Source organism: Malaclemys terrapin, chromosome 11, assembly GCF_027887155.1.
Source record: "Malaclemys terrapin pileata isolate rMalTer1 chromosome 11, rMalTer1.hap1, whole genome shotgun sequence".
Classification (NCBI taxonomy): Eukaryota; Metazoa; Chordata; order Testudines; family Emydidae; genus Malaclemys; species Malaclemys terrapin.
This window is the reverse complement of record NC_071515.1, coordinates 44,287,853-44,309,542: the sequence shown is the minus strand read 5'-3', so window position 1 is coordinate 44,309,542 and position 21,690 is coordinate 44,287,853. Positions and strand designations below refer to the sequence as shown.

General features: G+C 43.7%; 1 protein-coding gene across 4 annotated transcripts in view; it reads right to left on the bottom strand.

Annotated features, from left to right (window-relative positions):
* Positions 1-21,690, bottom strand: part of LOC128845464 (sodium channel protein type 2 subunit alpha-like) — a 190,422-nt gene that overhangs the window by 17,228 nt on the left and 151,504 nt on the right. For 3 of the 4 annotated variants that reach the window (XM_054044205.1, XM_054044207.1, XM_054044206.1), the window contains exons 19-21: positions 21,515-21,669; positions 18,303-18,476; positions 10,123-10,245 (exon numbers count right to left, since the gene is read on the bottom strand). In XM_054044205.1, the coding sequence (XP_053900180.1) occupies positions 10,123-10,245; positions 18,303-18,476; positions 21,515-21,669 (452 nt within the window). The remainder of the gene's footprint in view (positions 1-10,122; positions 10,246-18,302; positions 18,477-21,514; positions 21,670-21,690) is intronic. The other variant, XM_054044208.1, reaches the window with a different exon arrangement.

Sequence of the window (21,690 nt, the reverse complement as noted above, 5' to 3'; positions counted from 1 at the left end):
TCATAATGAATTTGACTTTCTTCATTCATTTGAACTGTTTGAATTCTCGGTGTGACAATGCAGCAGAGATAGGACTAGTGGCGAATTTTATTGCTTAGAAATCATATTTCTGACGTCTGCTAAGAGCCAAAAGTACCTAAAAGGTGCCTGATCTGAGGCATCAGTGATACAAGGCTGTAAAATATGTGTGCCCGAGAGGTCTGCCAAAACACAAACTGCAGTTGGCAAGAAACCCAGGGAAAGCCTGGTGACCAGAGGAAAAAAACAGGGGCAATTTTGAGTATAGTGTATCCTTTGAGACTCGGAGCATATGTCTGCTGCAGCTGGGAATGAGCCTCCCAGCCCAGGGAAGACAGACTTGTGCAAGCAGGTCTTGAGCTAATGAACTAAAAATGGCAGTGTGGTTGTTGCAGCTCTGGTTGGAGATCAGGATCGCAGGCCTAAGGGGATGTGTAAGCGCAAAAACTTGTCTCTCCCACCAACAGAAGTTGGTCCAATAAAAGATATTATCTTACCCCCCTTGTCTCTCTAATATCCATGGACCAATATGGCTACAACAACACTGCATATATTTATATACCATGCCATTCTGCTCTGTATACAGTAGGTGGCAGGAACTAGCTACTGTGGGATCCTAAAGAATCTGTGGGATCCTACAGAATGTTGCCAATTTCCACCACTGGTGGTGATTCAGTGATACAATACACTTTGTAAATAATTTCTTTTGAAAGGAAAAAGGGTACATGGATATCAATTAATGTGCCAAGAACAAAGATCAATCATAAAATTAAGGGAGTTGGCATTTTAATTAAAGGAATTAAGGATTAAGCTATTGTGGTAGTGGATTCTGGAGTACATTATATGAATGACAATCAGAAATATTCAAATGGATATTGTCAGTTTACGAGTCCTATTTTAAATAAACCAAAATCCTTAGATAATTAAAACTAAATATATTTTAAAAATCAAATTTACTTTTCAATATTTACATTCTGCGTACATTTCACTCAGTGGACAATGATACTAGACTGGCTAATTTCACATTTGTTTAGTCAATTTCATATTTTGTCTCTACAGATCAGGAATTAAATTAAAAACAAACAAAAATAACCCAAAACATGAAAACATTTCTAGTAATAATCGGATTTGATAAAATCTACTGTCCTCATAACAAAACGTTAGGCCTTAGTTACTTGTGTCTACTAAAAAGTTGGGTAAGGCATGTTTCCCAAACCTAGGAGAAAAGTGATGTAAAATTGTGTTTTCTATGGTATTACCCACAATTGATGAAAATCACAAGGGTATTGGCAGAAACTTTAAGCATGAGCAATGGACCAAATGGTTATTGTCAGAAAGATTTGGGTGTTTACATTGATTTCCTGCTACAAGAGTCCTAATATGGATATATGTCACTAAGTGCAATTTGTGCTTGACAATACATAGGTTGTACTAAACAAAGAGGATGCTCTGTCCCAAAGATCTTACAATCTAAAAAGACGCATGTGATTACAACACAATATTTAAAAATACATACAGGTACCATATAGGCAAACACGGAATGATGTGCCATCATTGAAGCTGGAAGGCTTCACAGAAGGTTTTGATGAAGGACTCGAGGGAGGAGACTTACAGCAACCTATAAGAATGGTTCACAACTAAAAGGATTATGGAGAGATGTTAGTCCATAGTTAAGGTTGCAAGCAGATTTTCAATCCAAGCCTGAGTTTGCCTCACAATCTTACTTTTAAAAGGGGCCTTTTAACTTATTATTTAGTATGTATAGTCCTTGGTCAAATGCTAAGGTTGTAAAGTCAAGTACTCAAATATTAGGAAATGCCAGAATTAAGGCTGCCTGTGCAATCTTAATTCCAACCTTAATTCCACATCCAACTGTGCATGTGCATTATGATACAGCGTTGTTGTTTTTTGTTAACATAATCACATACTACTTTTTCCATAAACTTTACTAAAAATCCACCCTGAGGCAGAATGGAATATTTCAGTTTACACAGTTACATTTTGACAAAGTTATAAGCAACTGAAAACTGAGGCTTATAAAAGAAAGTAATGGGCAATCCTAACTGTAGGCAACACTACTTTTTTCTGCCCTATCAATGGGCTAAAGATCAGGTCTTACCTAAGCTATTTTTTGCTTTATTAATAATAAATAAAAGGAAACATAGCTTGCAGACATGTTCAATAGGTTTTTCATTTCCCACTTTCTATTACAGGGTCATCTGGCATCAGAATCATCCTACATGGGAATCCTCCCCCCCCCTTTTTTTTCTTTTTAACAACCTCTCCCCTGCCACCAATCTTCCACAAAATTTCTCTTTCCTCACCCTGGAAAACAAAGAACATTTATTAATGTATTGATGTTCTAAGGTGCACTGACCTTGCAATGGAAAGCATTAACAAGAGAAGAGGGCTCCTGCCAACAAATGCCCTATGATTCTGAAACTGCTAAGAATGAGAATTCTGACATCTGGTCTGCATCTGAAAATAAGACCTTGTGTTCCCATGATTATCATAACATGGATAGTGGTCCTTCCTGGGCCACCATATTCCCAGAAAACAACACTCAGTCACTTTATAGTAGCTATCAGAGGACTGTAACAGCTGCACCTCATTACAGACTTTAGAGCCAGGCTGCATCTGAAATCCCCAAAAGGAATTTGCTCCTGTAAAGAGAGCCCAGATTACAACCCCTTGGGAAATACTAATTACAGTATATCATGGTCCTAAGCAAACTCAATGGAACTCCGTAAGAACAACTATATGAACATACTTTTTTCCTACTAAGTATAGGCTAGTGGGTCACAACAAGGACAATCAAGAAGAATACTATGAAGAATATCCAATTCTATTATAATACAGCTTAGGTGTTTTCATTGGCACAAGGGACCAAAACAAGGTCACTTAACTTAAATCCAATAAAGGTTCCTCACCCTGATCAAAACCTCAACTAAAGTAGGTCACTTTTCTATCAGACAGCTTCTAACTCTACCTCTGTGGACCTCACCACTGTAGAAATGGTACACATCTAGTCTTCAGCTACTAAGGACAAGGCATCTGAAAGAGCTTATAAAGATGAAAAAGAGGGAAGGTTTCCCAGAGAGAGAAACACAGTCACACGCATATGATGAACACTACAGAAATCCTTCTTCCTAACAGCAGTATTCCAACTTTCCCTCCCTCCCTCCCCCACACTATCAAACTCCTCACAACATATACAAGCTCCTGCACATTCTCACCTGGTTCACCTTGGTTCCCTGCCTGCCCCCCCATTACTGACATCTCATCTCATGAAGAGAAACATTCTCTTCCCTCTCCTACAATACAAGAGCGATTCCTCAGAGAATCCTGGAAGGAGCACTGAGGGTATTTTTATTGTTTTACGCTCATCCAGAACCTGATGTTTCTGCTGAGAGTCTAGGCTTTGGTGATGAGGTGGTGGGCTAGGAGGTGCTCTCAGAGTTCTGAAGGGAAGAGAAGGCCTGGTGGAAATGGAGGACTTTGTTTTTAATCTGCTTCTGAATGTGAAAGCAGATACAGGTACTGCTGCAGGAAACCTGAGCTGCCCTTTGCTTTAAAAACCAGTTTAAAGCAGCTAATATTTGTAAGTTATTTCATACTCTTTTTCCGGTGCACATGAAAAAATATGCTTCCTCTCTGAAAAACGGTTACTCACCTTCTCATAACTCTTATTCTTCGAGATGTGTTGTTCATGTCCATTCCATCAGGTGTGTGCACACGTGCATGATGGCTGGAAGGTTTTTCCCCTAGCAGCATCCATCGGGTTGGCCTGGAGTCGTGCCCTCATGGCGCCTAATATATAGCCCTGCTGACCCGCCACCCCTTCAGTTCCTTCTTGCAGGCTACTCCGACAGAGGGGTAGGAGAGTGGGTATTGGAATGGACATGAACAACATATCTCAAAGAACAATTGTTATGAGAAGATGAGTAACCGTTTTTTCTTCTTCAAGTGCTTGTTCATGTCAATTCCAGTCGGGTGACTCCCAAGCAAATTTAGGAAGTGGAGTCGGAGCTGTCCACTGACTGTAGTACTGCTCTACCAAAGGCCGCATCATCTCTGGCCTGCCTAGTAATTGCATAATGTGCAGCAAAGTGTGTATCGATGACCACGTCACCGCCCTGCAGATTTCCTGGGTGGGACTTGAGCCAGGAAAGCTGTTGATGAAGCTTGGGCCCTTGTAGAGTGCACCGTTATCGGGAGCGCTGGGATTCCTGCTAGATTGTAGCACTCGGTAATGCAGGCCACAATCCATGATGAAATGCGCCATGTCGAAACAGGCTGGCCCTTCATTCTGTCCGCTACTGTGACAAAGAGCTGTACCGACTTCCTGAATGGTTTCGTCCTTTCGATATAAAAGGCCAGCGCTCTGCAGATGTCAAGAGTGTGGAGCCTCTGCTCTCTGCTATTCACATGAGGCTTGGGGTAGAAAACTGGGAGGAAAATGTCCTGGTTGATGTGGAACTGTGATACCACCTTCGGGAGGAAGGCCAGATGGGGTCTGAGCTGAACCTTGTCCTTAAAAAACACAGTGTAGGGTGGCTTGGACGTTAGAGCCCTGAGCTCAGACACCCTCTGGGCTGAAGTTATTGCCACCAGGAATGCGACCTGGTAGGAGAGGCAGAGCAGGGAGCATGTTGCTAGAGGCTCAAAGGGATGCCCCATGAGCCTAGAAAGGACCAAGTTAAGGTCCCAAGCAGGAACTGGTTGGTGGACGTGCGGGTACAACCTGTCGAGCCCATCAGGAAGCAACTGACCAGGGGGTTAGCAAAAACCGAGTGGCCCTGTACCCCCGGGTGGAAAGCCGAGATGGCAGCCAGGTGTACTCTTATAGAAGACAAGGAGAGACCTTTCTGCTTTAGGTGCAAAAGGTAATCCAAAATCTGGGGCACTAAGGCTAGCGCCGGGGGAAAGTTGCGTTGTGCTGACCAGATTGAAAATCTCTTCCACTTGGCCAGGTACGTGGCTCTAGTGGACGGCTTCCTACTGCCGTCTGACTTGTTCTGTACAGAAGAGCTCGAACATATTCAGCCATGGAGCCTCCAGGCTGTGAGATGAAGCAACTGCAGGTTCGGGTGCTGGAGCCACCCGTGATCCTGTGTGAGAAGGTCCGGGAAGAGCGGCAGGGTAACTGGGGCTCCGACTGACATGTCTAGGAGAGACGTGTACCAATGCTGGCGGGGCCAAGCTGGTGCTATGAGAATGACCCGAGTCCAGTCTCTGCGGATCTTGAGCAGAACCTTGTGGACGAGCAGTATGGGTAGGAAGGCGTATAAAAGTGGTCCCTCCCAATGGATGAGGAACACGTCTGCTGTGGAGCCCAGACTGTAATTCTGGAAGGAGCAGAACTGCTGACACTTCCTGTTGCATCGCATGACAAAGAGGTCGATCAGGGGACAGCCCCACCTCTGGAAGAGTGAAGATGCGACGTCTGGGTGAAGGGACCACTTGTGGCTGTGAAAAGATCTGCTGAGGCAGACTGCCAGCTCGTTCTGGACCCCTGGAAGGTACAATGCCTGTAGATCGACTGAATGCTCTATACAAAAGTCCCATAACCTGAGGGCTTCCTGGCATAGGGGAGAGGAGCGTGCACCCCCTTGCTTGTTGATAGAGAACATCGTGATCGTATTGTCCATCATGACTGATACACATCGACCTGCTAGATACAGGCGGAATGACTGACATGCTAGGTGTACTGCCCTGAGCTCCCTGAAATCGATATGAAGACGGAGATCTGTCTGTGTCCTGTGGTCCCCCAGATGAGCTCCCCATCCCAAGTCTGACTCATCCGTCACTAGCATCAGGCATGGTTGTGGGGCAGCGAAGGGGACTCCTGAGCACACCTGCTGAGCATCCGTCCACTACAGGAGCGAGTTGACGATAGGGTGAGACAGGGTCACAATCCTGTCCAAGCTGTCCCTGGCAGGTCTGTACACTGACGCAAGCCACGACTGAAGCGGCCGAAGCCTGAGTCTGGCATGCCAAACCACGTATGTACAGGCCGCCATGCAGCTGAGAAGTCTGAGACAATTTCTTGCGGTGGTGGTGGGGAACTGCCTGAGTCCCTGGTTCATGGTGTCAAGGGCCTGGAATCTTGCCTGCAGGAGGAATGCTCTGGCTAGGGTTGAGTCCAGAACCAACCCTATGAACTCTATCCTTTGGACCAGGGACAGAGTTGATTTCGTCTCGTTCAGTAGGAGACACAGATTCTCGAAGGTGGCTCTGATGAATGCCACCTGAGCTTCCACCTGAGCCCTGGATTGGCCTTTGATCAGTCAGTCATCAAGATATGGGAACACCTGTATCTGAAGTTTTCGCAGAAAGGCGGCAATGAGTGCCATGCACTTGGTGAAGACTTGAGCTGTCGCTGACAGGCCGAAAGAGAAGACAGTAAATTGGTAACGGGAACTGTTAACCACAAACCTGAGGAACTTTCTGTGGCTGTGCGCGATTGCTATGAGAAAATATGCGTCCTTCAAGTCGAGGGTGGCATACCAATCTGCTGGATCCAGTGAAGGGATAATGGAGGTCAGAGAGACCATGCGGAACCTGAGTTTCCTCACAAACTTGTTGAGGTCGTGCAGGTCCAGGATAGGCCTTAGGGCCAGAGGGCAGTTTGGGCTGGCCTTGATTAGCGGAGGGAAGTTGCCTTCTCCTACCACTCCGGTTCCTCCTCCTAGAATTGTTCTGGCTGTTCTGCTGCTGGAATCTTTGAGGAGGTTGTGGGTGGAAGTGTCTCCGCTGTGTGGCGGGGGTATGCAAGCCCAAGGATTTGAGGGTGGCTCGGGAATCTTTTAAGCAGTGGAGCTGTTTGTCCGTCTTCTCTGAAACAGTCTCACCCTCAAACGGGAGGTCCTGAATTGTTTGTTGGACTTCGTAGGGTAATCCTGAGACTTGCAACCAGGCCCCCCACTGAATAGCCTCCCCCGTCGCCATGACTCTTGTGGCAGCCTGAAGTGAAGCACGGGAGACTAATTTCCCTTCTTCCACCAAGGCAGTAATTCTGACCGAGAGTCCGAAGGGACGAGCTCCGTGAACTTAGCCATGGAAGCACAGGTGTTATAAGAGTACCTGCTAACAGTGGCCTGCTGGTTAGCAATACAGAGTTGTAAACCACCAGTGGAGTAGATTTTTCTACCCATGAGATCCAGGTGTTTAGCATCCCTATTCTTTGGGGAAGGACCTTGGAAACCTTGTCTCTCCTGCTGGTTAGCTGCATCGATGACCAGCGAGTCCAGAGGTGGATGGTAGTAGAGATGCTCAAAGCCCTGGAGGGGATGAAATACCGGCGCTCCTTGCATTTGGCAGTTGGTGGCAGGGATGCCAGTGTCTGTCAGAGTCTTGGTGGTGTCCACCACTGTCTTTATGAGGGGTAACGCTACCCGTGAAGGCCCCGAGGCTGATAGGATGTCCACCATGGGATCTGTGTCCTCAACTACCTACTCGGCCTTGATGCCCAAACCTTGGGCAGTCCTGCGGAGCAACTGCAGTAGAACTCTGTTGTCCTCTAATGCAGGAGCTATTGACGTCCCTGCCAACACTTCGTCCTTCAACAAGGAGGAGGAAGCGTGTGCCAGTGGTAGAAGCTCCCTGCCATCTGCCCCGGTCAGGTCACATGACTCCTGGGGCAGCATTGGAGAAGGTGGTGCCGATGATGGCCCTGGGGCCGTAGGCGTCATAGCCAATGTTGGCATCGGCATCAGTCTCACAGGAGGGAACTGCATCGGCACGCTCACAGGAGCCGCTGGGGTTGTGGGGTCAGGTGCCGATATCTGCACCTGGGCCGTAGATGCCTGCATCGAGGTTGATGTCAACGATGGTGCAGGAGTGGGAGATGGGTGTGTCGCCATCGCGAAGGCCGGTGCCAAAGTCGGAGCCGAGTATGGATGTCGCTGAGTGTGGGTCCTGGGCTCCTCACTGGCCCTGGTGATAAGCCCAGGGAGTCCAGAAAGGCCACTGAGGCGGGTTCTGCACGGCGGAGGCCACACCTACTGCTCCCTTCTGTCTCTGCTTGACCTCGCTCTACGGCTTCTGCTCCTACTTGAGCAATAAGAGTTGGGCTCCGACTCCGAGGTCTCAGACACTGAAGACCACGGAGGAGCCAATCCTCGGTGCCTCGAACGTCGAGAGCTCGGGGAGTGGGAAGGCTCTCTGTCGGAGCATGTAGGTGTCGATGGACAAGGCGAAGGGGAGCGCCTCGACATCATAGCAGGCTTTCCTTTCGAATGCACCGGAGCACGGGGCTGAGGGTTCCTCCCTGGCAGGTGAGAATGGTGCCAACAGGTGGAGGAGATCTCTGGCAGCCTGGTATGCTTCTGGCGTGGACGTGAGCTGAAGCTGCACCAGAGATTGAGGTGGGGCCAGACTCAACTGCCTCACCTGGACAGGAGTTGACACGGCCCCGGAAGGAGATGCTGAGGAGTGGCCAGAGGAGAACGGTCGTCTGGCTTTTTCTTCTTTTGAGACGCTGTAAGCAGTGCCTATCAGATGGAACCCATGAGGAGCCATAGTGGTGCCGAGTGTCCCTAGAGGAGTCCTTTCTCGGCGCCGAAGTCACCAACAGCGCTGGGGCATGCCACGTCGAGGATGCCCCAACAGCGCTGGGGCTTGCCACGTAGGGTTCAGGTCTCTCGAGCCCGGGTTGGAATGGGGGCACAAGGCTGCCTCCATGAGGATCACCTTCAGCCGCTGTTCCCGTTCTTTAAGTGTTCTCGGGCAGAACTCACAGCAGATCTTGCAACGATCTTTCTGATGGGTCTCCTCCAGGCACCTAAGACACGATGAGTGTGGATCACTCTTAGGCATGCGCTTGGCGCAAGCCATGCAGTTCTTAAATCCCGGGGACCATGGCATGCCACGGCACCGGGACCAGAGTGGGGGGAAACCCCCCAACTACCATACTATACTTTAACTGGAGTACTACTAACAACTAACTAACTATATACACGGAATAACGAAGAAACTTGCTGAGCAAAAGCCAAGGGAAGTTCCAGCCACTGTCACTGGCGGTAAGAAGGAACTGAAGGGTTAGCAGGTCGGCAGGGCTATATATTAGATGCCATGAGGGTGCAACTCCAGGGGGCGCCCAGGCTGACCCAATGGATGCTGCGAAGGGAAAAATCTTCCGGCCATCGTGCATGTGCACACACATCTGATTGGAATCGACATGAACAAGCACTCGAAGAAGAACTCTTGTTACTGAGGCAGGGTGCTACATATGTTCATCTGTGTCACTACATAAATACATCCAAGCAGCAAAGAATGAAACAAGATTTATATCTCCCACACTGCTGGGTCACAATCATGTTGACAGTAGCTATTGCAGAAATCATAAAAGCACACTGAATATGTGTTTCACATAACGTTAGATGGGGTGTCTTCATGGTACCTTACAAGAGAGAAAAACATCAACAGAAGAAAAATACTAATCAAATCTATATTTTTTCTGTGTGAATTATTGCACAATATCTGTATCAATTTCTGTAGAAAAGAGAACCAAAAATATTATATGTAGGTACGCATATTTGATAAATGACTCTTACTGCGATCAAGATATTTTAGTTACTGTGATTAACTTCCTAATAAAGAAAGGGATCATTCTGTCCTTTATTCCGTATAAACTTCACCTGACAGCCAACAGAATAATAAAAATAGATTTGAACACTTCTCATTCTGTTTTTTCTATACCTACATGAAGCCATTCTGCATACTGTATATAAAGTATGCAAAATATATAAAAATTATAAAGCTATATAAAGATTACTTTAAAAAAAGCTAATTATGAGAAAAAATATAAATAGAATCAATTTACATTTAAACTTGTTACAGCTAAGTCTGCTATGAACTGACAGCTAAAAAAAAACTTCTGAAGATTAATTAGAGATTAAGTAACCCAAATGAGCACAGCTAATGCATGCAATTGCATATGGTTAGAAACAACATAATAAAACAGTTCTGTAGAACTCAGTAACAGAGGTGCAATAAAGAGTGAGTACAGCATTCCTATTTTTTTAAAATTTCTTGTGCATGTTTACATGAATGGTCGCTTTTTATGAAATAAAGAGTTCAGGTTCTTTCATTTTGTCTTACCCTCATTCCTTCAAATCGCGACAAGGCTCTCAAAGGTCTCAAAGCTCGTAGCGTTCGAAGTGATTTAATTGGACCAAGTTCAGAGTAGCCCAAGGCATTAGCTGTTAAGCTAATCAAAGAAACCTACACAAAAAAAACCAAAGACAAATTATTTGTATGTATCTTGTATTGCCCTTTGAAGGATGCAAGATATAATGGCTAAAGGTGGAAAAGTTCAGCCTGGATATTAGGAAAATGTTATTAGATGCCCGGTGCTTCTAACAGCAAGAGCAACTGGGTAGTGGAAAAAACTGGAAAAGAAGAGACATCAAGTTGTTAGTGAATTTCTGAAGTTCTTAGTCTCTTGATCTATGATACTATCATTACAAATATACATGAACAGGTTAGATATAGGAAGTACCTTTGCAAAATACAGGTTGTGGGCTGGACTAAAAAACACAAATAGTCTTTTTCTGACATTACTGCCCTTGAGAAATCATGGTATGGATGAATCATAACATTCTCAGGAAAAAATAGTAAAAGGTTGGATGACTTTCTCCACAATTCTTACTAACACAATATTTTGACTGTGACAGTGTTACTACCTTACTCAAATATGTTTCATAAAGGGCATCATAGTGAAATCCTGGTGGCACAAAATTTCTCATACATAAAGTCTGTCATGCTGATGAAATCCTGTTAGTGTAAGAAACGCTTTTGACTTATTATGCTATAAATTTAGCTGAGGAGAAGCTATACCAAGCAGAAAGAACCTATTGTAAAGCAATAAAGATAAATCTACATAGTTTGTCAATGTGTTTATATTTTAACCAATTTGCCTTAAAATCTTACAAGAGCCTTATTACTCTCAATCAGGGGCCTGATCTGGAATCAATGGAAATTTTGACATCAGCTTCAGTGGGAATAGGATTAGGCTTAAAGTCCTTAGAAACTTATAGTAGTCATATTCTCCAGGGCCCAAACACCACAATGAAGAAAAAAAACTGAAAGTCTGTTGAGAATTCAGGATACTATTAATCAAGAGTTGATGGGTCAATATGTAACTCAGTAATCAATTTGTGCGATCAATCTTGTGTTTTATTAAAGGTTTTATATTCAGTGTTGTATGAAGAACCTTGTGCCAAAAAGTTATTTATTGAATTCTGTAGCATCTTTCACAAGGATCAAGGTACACTAAAAAGTAATCAGTTGTAGGCTACTCAGTTTGTGCAAGAAAAGGTGTTTCTCTTTCTCTGTGAAGCTTCCTCAGCTCCATAGAAGTCTTCCTGCTATAGCTTACCTCCCCTACCTATACAGAAGACTGTTCGAAGTAAGGCTGCTTGGAATGATGATTCACAGATCTGAGTATTACTTAATTTATTCATATTAGGAAGTACTTTCCCCCTCCTAATTGCCAATACAGCAAGAAAATTCGTGCATGATATGTCTTCTGCCAGGAGTGTCTCCTATCAAACTATGCTAAAACTTCATCACAAATTATTCTGAATAGCTGGGGCAAGGAGCCCATGTTTGGTTTTGCAAAATCTTGGTTAGACCACAACCAGAGGTGGTTTGGAACGGACTTCCATTTTTAACAGTGCCATCCAGGTTTGTAGGGGATGAGGATTTGGATGAAAGGCTCTAGGTTGGCTCAACTCTTCACCAAACTCAGAAAACAAGCCACAGAAGTTGTCAAGCACCTGTAATTTTCTCCCAAATGCAATACGAGCTGTAATTTTCTCAGAATTTGACATTAAATGAAAATAAGTAGTATTAGAAAATCAGGAAACCTGAAGAATCTAAGATAACATCCATTTAATCAAAAAATTTTCCACTTAGTTTTCATTAGTTGGATTGAAAGTATTTTTTCAGTTAGTTCAGTAGGCAGCATAATCCACGTGGAAGGTACTGAGTCTGAAATCACTTTCTTCCAGAAAATAAAAAGCTTATTTACTGGTGTAATGGATAAGATTGTTAAGGAATTTACACTTAAGCATATTACTGTAGGAACTAAATCTTATTGCTGCATGTTCAGTAATAAAATAGAATATCATTATTTGTCATTACAAGGCAGATTAAAAATGATCTGTTTGCAGCCTAAATTCTTCATGAAGTATTTTACTATATTACTATACAATTATTGTAGTTGTGACAAAATGTGGCATACAACCATTTGTTTTTGTTACTCTCTTTTCTGGGAAATAATAATCTACATTACAGCATAGATCTGGTGCAATTATTAATTCAATTCTTCAAAGAAGATCCACAAGAATGATTAAAGGATTGGAAAACATGCCTTTGGTGAAAAACTAAATTGACCGAGCTTCTTGAGTCTATCAGAGGAAATTAAGTAGTGATTTGATCAACCTATGTAAATAGACACATGGAGAACAGAAATTTGACAATACACGGCTCTTCAATCTAGCAGACAAAAGGTATAAATTGTGGTTACTTACCTTACAGTAACTGGAGTTCCTCAAGATGTGTAGTCCCTATGTGTATTCCACTCACCTGAGACCAGAAGATATTTTGTTGGCTGTGTTTGTTAGTCCACATATATACCCTTTACTTCTTTGTGCACCAAACTGAGGGCATAAGGGGTGGTGAAGACCAACTGCCTCTTTGGTTACCTTTCTACTGTGAATAGTCCTAGGATAAGGCCCCGCAGTAGAAGGGAAGGAGGGTGGGTAGTGGAATACAGATAGTGACCACACACCTTGAAGACTTCCAGTTACTATACAGTAAGTAACCTTTCTTTCTTTGAGTGATGGCCGCTACGTGTATTCCACTCAAGGTGATTCATAAGCAGTATTCATCGAGGACAGGGGTGCAAGAAACCATGCTGTACCACAGATTAAAGGAGTGCTCTGCCAAAGGATGCAAATATGTTTTGCAGAAGTGTGTACAGAGCCCCACCCTTGCCACTCTACAGATGAGGGACACTTCTAAGTGAAGCCACTGATGGGGATGGGGCTCTGGTCGAGTGAGCCCTCCCATCTTGTGGTGGGAAGGTTGCCACTAACTTGTAACCAAAGCAGGATGCAGCTGAAAGCCATTTGCACAGTCTCTTTGAGTAGGTGGCTTCTTGTCTCATACATTTGCCAAAAGAGTCAAATAACTTAGGAAATTTTCTGAAGGGCTTTGTCCCCTGCAGATACAAAGCCAAGGTTCTACAGACATCCAGAGAGTGTAGTTACCTGTCCCCTCTGGTGGCATGTGGCTTTGGATAGAAGACAGGTAAGTGGATGACCTGGTTTTGATGAAATTCAGGGGTTATTTTTGGGATGAATTTGGAGTGCAACCTCAGGGAACCTTTTCATTGTGGAAGACTGTCTAAGGTGGGTCAGCCATAAGGGCTCCCAACTCACCTATTCTTCTGGCTGAGGTAATTGCAACCAGGAATACAACCTTCATAGATAGGTGAGCAAAGGAACACGAGAGTAAGGGCTCAAATGGACCCTTCATTAGTGATGACAGGACTAAGACAGGACAGGACCAAGGGGGCACATTAAAACCAGTGCAAGAGATTACATTGGTAAGGGGGCAGGGTCCCCTTGTGGGGAGAACCACTGATTCTCAGCAGTGTAGTGTGCTCTGTGGGAGTGGGAACGTGCCCAAGAAGCTCTGGAATCTATATCGGGAATAACTTTCTGTCTCAGTACAGTCAGTAGAGTTGTCATCCAGGTCTTGAACTCACCTGAGGAATATAAATCTTCTGAATCAACAGGTGGAGTCATTGGTACCCGCTGTCTTATTATGCCCCATCTTGTTGGCTGTACTGGTGAGTGGTGGATCTGTGGTGTGGGAACCTCTCTGCATGACTGGTTCCAAGAGTATTGGTGACTCTGGGTCAGCATATGCAGCCAGGTCATCAAGAACAGTATACCTGACTCCTGAGGCTGGAAGGGCTTCTACCTCTTGGTGGAGTCAACAGTGCTGGTTCAGACCAGGTGGTTAGTCACAGGTACCGATGACTGCTCCTTGCTGCTGTGAGTCTGTACTGTTGGTGTAGGGGGTTTCCACTCTCTTCTTTCCCTCACCAGTACTGAGGCTGAGTCTGTCCCATCCATGACTGAGGTTTTTGGCACAGTTGAGTCTTGGTAACAATTAGACAGACCCAGGCTCCTTGTGACCTCCTGACACACCTGTACCAAGATGCAGTCTCTCGCTTGATTTGGAGGATGTAGGAGAAGAGATCCTCTTCTCAGATGAACACTTCAGAGGGGATTTCTCTCACTGTTTGTGAGAATGCTTTCTCTTACTCTCTCTCCTCCTCCTGTCAGCTCTGCCCTCTGTGATTCTGGAGCCAGGGAAAACCCTGGCGACTCAGGGTCAGACTGGAATCTCATTTTGGCAATGAAAGCAATACATTTTCCTCTAGGAGGAAAAATTTTGTGTGGGGGCCTTTTGATTTCTTCCTCCTCCTGTGGCATATTTAAGACCATAATGGACTGCCTTCCATCCCCCACAAAAAATGGCATCAGTTCTGAGCTCAAATGATATTGCATTATAAAAGCATTAAGTGTAACAGAATTCTATGATATAATTCTGGAGAAAGCAAATTGCTAGGTACATTTACCAATGTTTTAATTTCTTAAGAATTATATTTTATCTAATGTAAAATTATTTACCCAATACATTTCTACATTTACCTTTCTAAAATTGGCATCTACACCAATCATTCCAGTACATTCCTTTTATATGTGCAGAGATTAGGTGCCGTTCAAATGAAATCAGTTTGTCTTAGAGGACACACCAACTCTGGATCCTACCAAAAAGTGTAGAAACTTATAAATTATTAGACAGCTATTTATAAGAAAATTTCAAAACAGAAGTCTAAAATGTTTTACACTACAATCACAAAAAAAGATTATACCTCCAAAGAGTTAAACTCTAGTGGTAAGTGTAGGAAAGATGTCAGACAATGAATGCATATTGCCAAGTCAGAAAGTCTCCATTCTATCTCATGACATTTGCAGCAACAAGAAGTAACCAGCAGTAAAGAGCAGCAGAAGAAAACATTCCATAGCCAAGAGTAAAATAAAAATATGTAAAAGCATGAGAACATTGGAGCTGGCAATGCTTTTCAAAAATTTAACAGCTAGCATTGTTATCAGATAGTTATACTTTTTCTTTTTGTGGGTAACCAGGACCCTTAACTTATCTGGTTTTCTAGGTGTACTCCCCATCCTACAAGGCTGGGATCTGTTATGAGAATTCTGGTCCAGTTGCAGCTGAAGAATCCATTATAACAAGACTCCTTTTGGTTCAACAGTGAGAAGTATAGTACTGCTGGTAAGGTTTATTTGGGAGCATATCAACTACTGAGTGATTTTAGTGTTTACACTGGTAACTTTCTTATGTGCAGTTAAATCTATGGTGGGACCTCAATGTATGAAACCCTCAGGTCCAGTTGAATACATAGCTTTATTGTGCATTTGGAGTAGTGTAAAAGTAGCTCTTTCAAACTTAGAATGGGCCTGAGATGTGCAAGGGCATAGTCATGCTGATGTTTCGATGGAAGAAATTTCAGGGGAATTTTGCCTGGGACTTCTCCTGAAGTTTCTGTTCCAATATCTACTTCTTGTAGAGTCAGAATACCAATGGAATATTTATGTTGGATACAGTTACTAGAGGACTACCAGCTCCTGATCTGTTTCAGAAGCTTGGAGAGAATGCTTATGCTTCTTTGTATTTTCTGCAGCTATTTCTTCCAACTTTTCCTGAAGACTTTAAATCCTATGAAATATGAAGAGCACAAAAAAGTTCCATCTTAACTAAACTGGGGCCTGGCAACTGAGTTGGCTGCAAAGTTCTCATAGCAAAACACTTAGGAATCGACTATTCAAGAAGTGGTGAGTGAAATATTATGAAGCACTGTGAGGATTTCCTCATATTTAAAGGGAACAATACAGCTTTATGTTTATCATAAGAATGTAAGAAGGGCCATACTGAGTCAGATCAAAGGTCCATCTAGCCCAGTATCCTGTCTTCTGACAGTGGCCAATGCCAGGTGCTTCAGAGGGAATGAACAGAACAGGCAGTCATTGAGTGATCCACCCCTTTCATCCATTCCCAGGTTCTGGGAAACCGAGGCTAGGGACAATTAGAGCAGGTGGGCTCCCTATACATACTGGCCAATAGCCATTGATGGACCTATCCTCCAGGATCATACCATATTGTTGCTGTGTTGGGAAAAGCATCTTAGAAGCCTGAGATTATCTCTAATGCATTTTGCCTACTGGGTTTCTGAGAAGCCACCATGTTTTTCACAAAGGAAGCCACTGCTTCATTAGTTTTTCAGAATTTTAATTATATGGCACTGCATTTCTGACAACTGGCTCTTTTTCCTTTGTCTTGGGTTTCCTACTCTCAAAGATAATGTCTTAAAAAGCAAGGGTAGGCGCAGTCCATGTATCACCTTACAACCAAAGGATGTCTCTGGAAAGGTACTTTATCTTCATGAGATGAAGGATGCAGTTTTTTGGTTTTTTTTTAATAGAGATACTAATTCCAAAATCTGTGTTGGGGACTGGGGAGGGGGGTAGTATCTATTAAAAAGCGGTCCTTGATGGACAAATAGAAATGGAAAATTAAAGATCATGGGTTTCTGGAGATACAGTGTGTGGAATTCTACCATGGCACAGCAATCCTAGCAGCTGAGCCATGGATGAGTATAGCTGGGAAACCACTAGCTTCCCATTACTTATGAAATTATCCAATGTTTTCATTTAACATTTTAGTTTTAATCAGCAGTCCCCATTTGGATCCTATGCAGTCTTCAGAGGAGAATATGAGAATATCTTCTTCAAACAAAATTAGAAACAGGTTGTTTCCCTTATTTTGAGACCTCCTTCCTCTACTTTTATGTGGTTAAAGGCACTATCTAGTGTTACAGCATGCTCCTGACTGTCCAGAGATTGTGGTCATGGCACAAACTGATAGTTTCCTCTCCTGAAGAACAGAGCTATTGGAACAGGAAAGAGGGGAAGGAGTCACAGTATCTGTTTTAAGTTTCTTATGAGCCACTGCCCCTGTCTCAGAAGGGGGAGTTAATTTTATGCTTTTTTGCAGTGGTGAGGGAGGGACTTTACCTAGATAGGTGGGCAAAGGAAACCCAGAAGAGAAGGTTAGAGTTTCAATGCTCTAATGTTTTCTCAGTTGAGGAGAGGGAGAGAGGAGTTAGAATCTGATATGAGATAATTATTGTGCAAAAATAAACAAAAATTAAAATTCTAAAACAAATAGGTTGGGAGAAGCTGAATTACTAACTTGCTTTGCCTGTGGAAGCAAAGAACATAAACAAACATAAAAAAGAGAGACCCAACAACTAAAAACCAAAGTATTTACAGGAAAGGAACGGATATGCTTGAACTGCTGCTGGTTGCAGATTTAAAACTTTTGGCAGGATTCCAGAGTTTGTGTGGCCTTGTCAGTTTGTTTGAATTTTTCCCAATGTCTGCAAAGACAGAAAGAACTCATGAGTATGAACTCATGTAGATGTCATAAAATAAAATATATGCATGGGAGTTTTGAATGTACCTAAATGACTTGGAGTGCAAATCCCAGTGATTAGTGCTCCTAAGTCATATAGGTGCTTATCAAGATACGAATCTATGTTAAGAAAGATTTAGTTCCCAATATAAGCTTTAGAACAGTGGTGGGCAACCTGCGACCTGGCAGGATAATCCGCTGGCGGGCCACTAGACAATTTGTTTACCTTTGCACAGCTGCCCGCATCTCCCATTGGCCGGGAACGGCGAACCATGGCCACTGGGAGCTGCGGGCGGCCATGCAAATATAAACAAAGTGTCTGGCGGCCCGCCAGCGGATTACCCTCACAGCCCATGGGCCACAGGTTGCCCATCACTGCTTTAGAAGGTCAGAAGTGGCTGAAAAGTGATAGGATTATATTTAAAGTTGTCTTGCCACCTCATCGAGCAGGAATGCTATAAAATGAACATGAAAATTACTGCTGAAAACAAACAGAAGATGCAGAATGAAATGGAACATACAAATGCAGTTTTAATGCGTTATTAGATAATCACAAGGCAACAGGGAAATGTTCACCAGTTGTGAATTTTTGGTCATTTTTAACCCAGAGTACTGTCCTCATTATACATATGACTAACAATGAGTTATGTAGAATGGCCAACTTACAGAAGAGTAAAAATAGGTTATTTAGAAAATATAGTACATACATCAACAATCAGGAAATCCAGCCAGCACCAGGCATTAGTGAAATAGGTTTGAAAACCATAGGCCACCCATTTTAGCACCATTTCCAGAATGAAGATGTAAGTGAAGACCTTATCAGCATATTCTAGCACGGTCCTGATAGCCTTATGCTTTTCAATATATATATCTTCAAAAGCCTGTGAACAAACAAATAGTATTCAAGTTCAGTATTCATAAGCCTTTGCAAGTTACAATTTAGGCTGCATGGGCTGAAGATGAAAAGGAAAAGGTAAATCACTTTCCAATTCAGGATGTTTTCTGAAGGTAGTATTTATCACTGATTACAAAATATATTTTTGAGATTTAAGTCTTTGGTACATGGTGATGGGAGTGATCTACAGCAATCCTCCAAAGGTTTTTAGAAAACTGTCTACTGTCATCCTAGACACAGACCCTGTGACTCAGACAAGCCAAATCTCAATTCAATGCACAAGGCAGTATTAGACACGAATACCTACAGCTCACAAAAGCATGTAATAAGTATGTGGCAAGAAGAAACGAGGCACAGTGACCCAATGCTGTATACTGTAACTGACAAATCCCTAACCCTCAAATGACAGCTCATGCAGCGAATAACTATAGGAAATATAAACAGACACTTGTTTCCAGGTGTCTCTTTTTAAAACACAAGCAGGATGCATGATAGAGCAGGGGCGGGCAAACTTTTTGGCCTGAGGGCCGCATCGAGTTTCTGAAATTGTATGGAGGGCTGGTTAGGGGAAGCTGTGCCTCCCCAAACAGCCAGGCATGGCCCAGCCCCCAACCCCTATCCAACTCCCCCACCTCCGCTTCTCGCCTCCTGATGCCCCCCCCCACCCCCCGGACTCCTGCCCCATCCAACCGCCCCCATTCCTTGACGGTCTCCTGGGGACCCCTGCCCAATCCACCCCCCTGCTCTCTGTCCCAACTGCCCCCGGACTCTCCTGTCCCATCCAACCATCCCTTCTCCCTGACTGCCCCCGGACACCCTGCCCCTAAGTGCCCCCTGCTGCCCCATCCAACCCCCCCTCTCCTTCCTGACTGCCCCCCCCAGGACCCCTGCCCCATCCAACACCCCCTGTTCCTCACCCTCTGACCACCCCAACCCCTATCCACACCCCCGGCCCCTGATCACCCCCTGAACTCCCCTGCCCTCTATCCAATCCTCCCTGCTCCTTTACCACGCTGCCTGGAGCACTGGTGGCTGGGCAGCGCAGCTGCAAGAGGACAGGCAGCCACACCGCCACGGCACTGCCCCAGAAGCTCACTGCTCCGCCGCCCAGAGCATTGCGCTGGCGGCGCAGTGAGCTGAGACTGCAGGGGGCCGCGGGACAGCAGGGGAGGGGCTGGGGGCTAGCCTCCCAGGCCAGGAGCTCAGGGGCCGGACAGGACAATCCCATGGGCCACATAGTTTGCCCACCTCTGTGATAGAGTGTCAAAATAAATGAATAGCTTAATGGATTTTTATGAGATTTTGGCTACAAAGCTAGAGAACTTTTAAAAAATGTAATCTGGAGAATTTTGCCCGACTAGACTGGATATGTAGGTGTGTAAAAAATAATGGGAGGGTAAATGGCTAATTAAACAAACTCATATGTTACCTGTTCAAAGAAATTAGGACAATTATGTAACAGTGGTTTGCCCTTATAAAGCATGGATACGATCTGTTTCTAATATGTGAATAAAAAGTACCCTCTACTAATCAAAGTTACTACTTACCCAAATAAAACTTTTCATACAAGAAATTTAATTTGATAGAAATTAAGTGGCCCAGAAGAAGATTTATTAATTTTGTGGGAAGCAAGTTAATGCCCTATACCCTGTTACTGGATGCCTAGCAAGCAGTCATGAAGCCTAGAGATGGCACATCAGAAATATCAATTTTAAATTAAAGAGTCGCAGCCTAAGGGAAAGATTGGGATTATAAGAAATACACATCTGTGTAATCTATACCACAGGCACTGAAAGTTCACAGGGATTCCTTGTCTAGGGTTGCTACACCATTTTGGGATTTTTTTTAAGTGTTTGCAAGCATTGTTCCTTAAAAAAAAAAAGTCGTCTTGTTGCTGTCTAGTCAACCACCAAAATCAATTGGTTCATCTGTCGCCCTCCCATATCTACCCATGGACTCCTGCTCCTAAATGGAAACAGACAGCCTGGACCCTATTAGTCCTATTCTCTAAAACCAGCTCCCCATCCATGCACTCATCTGCAGTTTCTTATACCAAAAACTCTCCTCCCCTTTCCTTCATCTTGCAGTCCAACTGTTCCTCCCACCTGCTATCTACCAATGTGACACAATGTCCTCAACTGCTGATGTTTTTGCTACTACAACATTACCCCAGAATTCTGTGTGTGCAGTGGCAGGGGGTAGGCAGAGCTGAAGGTAATATGACAAATTAAAAGGCAGCAAATATAAAGAACATGTTAAAATCTATGTGCTCTCTCTATGCAATAAAAGACACCCAGAAGGCTTGGGGGGAGAGAGAGGAATTTGGCTGGAGGAATCTATACAGGAGTATGGTCCAAGAACCTTGATAAGAGTTTTTACATGTAATTTTATATTTGTTTTCTTTTTCATCTGATCAAACCTTTACAAAATCTGGGTTTGACCACCACTTCCATTTCCCCATAAAATAATAAAAGCTAGATTGTGGCTGGCCTTGCAGAGGTGCCCTCCCCAAGGAAGGAAAGAGCGTTACACACATAGAGCAGCCACATCTCTGCTACTGTAGTCTCAGCAACCAAGGACAGGGCTGACAGAGACTCCAAAGGGGATATGGCTAGATACCGACTAAGAAAAAGAAAGCAGTCTAGTGAAGGTATGAATCCATACATATGTACAGGTGTTACAGCCTCTATTTTTGTGTGTATTTTCCCCAATGGTCCTGCAAGTATTCTGTCTGAGCCAGCCAGAATGTTGAAAGAGAACTTCCACTCACTCACAATCTGACCCCAATACAAACTCTGGCCAGAACAGTGTGAAGAACTAATCTCTACTAATGGTAGGATAAAGGAATTCTGGGTGTCCCCATATGGCATTCCAGATATGGGACATTTTTTATTAAAATATTTTTTTAAATAATTTTTTCCTAGTGGAAAAAAAAAAGCTGTATATACATCTCTCTTTGATTAACCATTCTTCTAAAGGGTGTTTTCTCGCAGAAATAATATGCCTGTTACACATTTCACTTACCAGAGCACCACTGCTGAGGAGAATCATGAAGACAATGAAGGTTTCAAACCAGTTGTGTTCTACTATCTTATAGCAGGTTTTTCGAAGATTCCACCAGATTTTTCCTTTCTTATTTTCTAGGCGGACTTGACAGAACTTGAATTTTCGTACACAGCCTAATCATCAGGACAATAAAT